The 4,219-nt window shown below is 40.5% G+C and overlaps 1 protein-coding gene across 2 annotated transcripts; it reads right to left on the bottom strand.

The window, feature by feature from the left end:
* Positions 1-214: 214 nt before the first annotated feature.
* Positions 215-3,519, bottom strand: LOC18610628 (Auxin efflux carrier family protein). Of its 2 annotated transcripts, none has more exons than XM_007046404.3 (10): positions 2,909-3,519; positions 2,688-2,767; positions 2,261-2,385; positions 2,037-2,158; positions 1,689-1,907; positions 1,442-1,561; positions 1,257-1,357; positions 1,063-1,115; positions 797-982; positions 215-709 (listed from the first exon to the last, which is right to left on the bottom strand). In XM_007046404.3, exons 1-10 carry the CDS (start codon positions 3,041-3,043, stop codon positions 585-587), a joined length of 1,266 nt encoding a protein of 421 aa, XP_007046466.3. In that variant the 5' UTR covers positions 3,044-3,519; the 3' UTR covers positions 215-584. The 2 variants fall into 2 exon arrangements, with proteins under 2 accessions (XP_007046466.3, XP_017979229.2); XM_018123740.2 differs by having other exon boundaries at positions 1,442-1,558.
* Positions 3,520-4,219: the final 700 nt, after the last annotated feature.

The following is a 4,219-nucleotide window of genomic DNA, read 5'->3' as shown; positions in this document are numbered from 1 at the left end:
ACTCTTCTTAATTAGAGAAGTTGAAACTGCTATGTGGACCCTTCATTGGCTTAGAAGGTTGTTCATATAATTGTTATTTTAAATCAATATCGTTTGAGTTGTTGTAAGTTCTGGGTGCTGATGCTCTATTTTATTCTCGAGAGTGTCAGGATATGGTATCCGACATTCAGACTGCTACATAAAGTTGCATTTCATTCAAGTTTCAACCAAAAGCTAAAAGAGAAAGAATCCAACTATATGATGATATTGAAATGAATATCACGAGCTAATACAATTTTACATACAAAATACCTTGTGCCCCCAGACACAGAAAGGACAGCACAAGGCTTTTCTTCTGCTTGAGATGTGTACTCTCGGTCTTGTTTTTCGGTTTTTCAACTCACTACGCCTATGTACGTATATGTCCACGCTATGGAAGCCCTTTGACGTCCGCTGTTATCCACACAAGTTGACATGACTAAAACAAAAAGAAATGACGGGTAGCATATATAGTAATAGTGTTTGTATCTAAAACAAACGAGAGAAAAGAATCTGATTGGAGATGGCTCTTTCTTTTGGGCTTTCCTAGGTTGGGTTGGGGGCTTTCAGGTCAAGATCCACATGAACACTGTTGACCAGGTGGTGAGTGCTAGGGCGGCAGCCAAGTACGTCCACAGGAAGAGGACCGAGCACTCCTCTTGACCCACATCAAAAAGCTGGGTCATGGTACCTGCAATTACACAATTAGCAATCATTTACGTAAGACTGTACCTAGAGGGCACAACACTGGTGGGTAATCTATGAACCCTTTACTCACCAATATTCATGGCAGGTGGCACAGTAAACTGAATCATCAGTACGTAGTGGAACAAAGGGTCCGGTGGCAGGAAGCCAAGGTTCCCGGCTGCTTTAACAATCCAAATGCCAACAGCTGGGAGAATAACGTATCGAACACAGACCACTCCCACGATAATCAAAGGTTTAATTGCCGATGAACGTAAACCTATTCATTTATATTCCTAAGTAAGAATGTGTTTCCTGTACCAAACAGCATTAATTAGGAAATTTTACGGTCAGCTCTACCTTGAATCAAGTTGGCTCCTAGTATGAGGGTGATACAAGGAATCGTTCCATCCCTGCACAGTGCTTTCACTCCGTTAGCACTTGTTACGATAGCTTATCCGAACAAAATAATACAAGAAGGAGCCTTCCATTTCATTATATTATTCAATCAAAACGAAATATTTATGAACAGAGTAAGGGAGAAGAGCTCGTACCCTAGCAGTTTAATGGAGTCTTGGATTACCCGTAGTGGAGCCCCCTCACCAATTATAAGGTTTCTCAGCCACGTGGTCGCCCCAAAGATGAAACCCAAAATCTGATCATGGTCGAGCATCATTTATTTAATTCTTATTTGTGTCGTTGAAAAATGAACATGTACAAGTCCAACTTAGAAACTTACTGCACCAAGCGTTGGAGGTGCCATGAGCTCTTCCAAAATCTGATGAAGAAACCTGACCACTTTAATCCAGAACGATGCCTGCCCTTTTTCATTGGGCCCAGTTTCTTGGGATACATTCTGCTGTTACAGTCATTTTAAAGGCCAAGAGTGTTACTGAATAGTACTTGTGTTTAATTTATATATTACTCCTAGTATACCAGATGCCTCTGGCTTATACCAGAAACTCTTTTGTGCAAAGGCTACCTACCAATTGCTTCTCTGGATCTGCAACGGACTTTGTTGCCGCTGTTATAGCAACTTGCTCTTGATGACCTTTTCCTTTCAGAAGGTGACTTTCGGCTGTGGCATCTAAGTTCTTGTTGGGTTCTTTTGAAGCCAAGTCCTCAGCCGCTTCAAGTGCTTTGAATTTTACAGCTGAAGTTTTTACCATTTGGTAAGTGATAGTCCAGACGTAGAAACCACCAAGCTGCATTAATTATTAGCCAAAGCATACATGATTGATCAGACCTTCTACTCAGAAAAGCAGGGCTTACTAGCTTCCTAGATTCTGCAGCCAAAAGCTTGTGGGTAAAAGGCCTTGAAATAATCACATTACCGCCATGGAGAAAGATGCGTATGAAAGTCCCACTGAGCTGCAAACATTACGATTCCCAAACGGGCTTCCATCCTCATTGCAGACTGCAGGGACGACTATAAGGAGAAGATTTCCCAAGTTCCCTAATTCAACATGCATTTAAATACAAATTAGTCAACTACTTGAATGTGTAAAAATGGGTATGTATGGAAAAAGCTTGAACCCTTGAAAGCTGTCAGCTTTACCAGATGAACATGTAGCAATGATAAGACCCTCCAGATGAGGCTTTGGTCTCAGTATCTTAACCACAATCCATCCAACAATTCCTCCCACTAGAAAGGTAATCCCAATATTTACAGGCATAAACCACCTGTGAATTGATGATCAAACACATTAAAACCACGCCACCTGTATGTTTGTATGTTTGTATTTCCTCAGTTATAATTTTTGAACCGGAAAAAAAATTTAGTCTTCCTCTCTAGATTTTCTTAGAGACAAAAAAAAGAGATGTTTACAATGCCGAAACAGAGTTATTTTGTCCCCTCATATGAATACCTAAGTAGTCCTGCTGCTTAAACTTTTTTTTTTTTTTCATACGATAATTAAAGAGAAAAACATATAGTGTATAGGAAAAAAAAAGGAACAAAAACAAGAAACAGTAAAGTATCCTACCATGAAATAATGTCTTGGAGCGTGACAGTCTTGGCAAGACTTGCAAACATGAGCGAGGGGGTAAACACCACGAACACAAGCTGCGTTTTACAGAGCAAAATAAATATAAGACGGAAAAACCCAGAAGTGAGGAACATGATCATGCACCAAAGTCAATTTCACCAACATAAAGAAAAGGGCTTGTGCATGCATGCAAACAATTAATTAAATAGTAGCAGTACCTTATTCAAGGATCTCCGGGTGTCTGCTGAAAGAAGTTTGCAGTGATCAGTTGCCATGAAAGCTCCCAACACGCTTATTATCAGTACTTGCAAAATTGGCATGGAAGCCACCTCGAACAGTGTCCAGAAACCCATCTTATAATTATTCTAATTCACCTTCAATTATTCTTTGATGTATAAATCAGACAGAAAATATATTTGGTGCAGCTATCCTTGTTTCAATTTCTCCTGTTTGTTGAAGAGTATGTTTGTGTAGCAGCTATTGGAATGTGCAAAAATATCTGACGCTAAAAGAACAGGAGGAAAATCCTGCGAAGGAGCAGAGGCGAGGGGAGTGCATGATCACAAAATGGAGACGTCAAAACAAAATCAAAAGAAAAGTTTGCATGACTTGTATCCAAACTCGGGCGAAGCTAAAAGCAAGCATTGGTAAAAGACATGTGATGAATCAATGTGTCCATGAGTACTGGAGGAGGAAGGAACGGTGAAGGTACCCCAACTTGTCACGACTTTGAATATATATATGTTGGTACTTTGGTACTTATGGAAACGGTGGCTGGCGGGTGGTGATGCTTTGTATTATTTTATTGCTAACCTCACCAATACCTGGACCGGAGTCAGACACTTCTGATCATCATATCTATCATCTAAGTATATGTATATATATACGTTACGTACCCTTCAATGAGTGGCGGCTCTTTTTCTTTTAGAACGTGATGCACGTTAGGCCCCCTATGATCATCAATGGTACAAAGGACACGCCAAGGAGACAAGTTCAATTGTGGGAGTTGTTTTCCTAATTGCTAATTGAAATTAAAGAGTAATCATGCAGAAAGTTACCTTGAAAAGTAGTTTAAAAGTGTTGGGTGACAAATTAAGATGCTGCGCCTACTTTTGGGAGAAACATGAACAAAAGTATCAGGTCCCGACACACCAAGGCGACGCGGGGGCCTTCCTACTCTACTGAAGCCCCGATTGGGCACTAGATCCTCGAGGATGCAGTGAATTTTGGGAGGCAAATTATAAACCCGGTGTGTCAAATGGCACCTTAGTAAATCCATTTGAGGTGATGGTAGCCAGCCTCTGAATTTGGATAGCGTTTTGTAAATGCCAAATGCCAATGGAAAATTATTGTAATTAATTAATTATTTATTCGAGGCCTTGTTTGGTAGTGACTTGTGGTCCAGCTGGTACCACCACCGGGGGTAATAATCCCAATCCAAATCACACTTTAGCTTTCAGGCCTGATCATGACTTCATTCCCAATTTATCTACAGCACTGACTACTTCTCATACTTGGTAAGGCCAGAA

This window comes from Theobroma cacao, chromosome 1 (genome assembly GCF_053813885.1).
Source record: "Theobroma cacao isolate CCN51 chromosome 1, ASM5381388v1, whole genome shotgun sequence".
In the NCBI taxonomy this organism is placed as follows: Eukaryota; Viridiplantae; Streptophyta; class Magnoliopsida; order Malvales; family Malvaceae; genus Theobroma; species Theobroma cacao.
The sequence above is the reverse complement of the archived record's forward strand: the minus strand, read 5'-3'. Positions and strand labels throughout refer to the sequence as shown.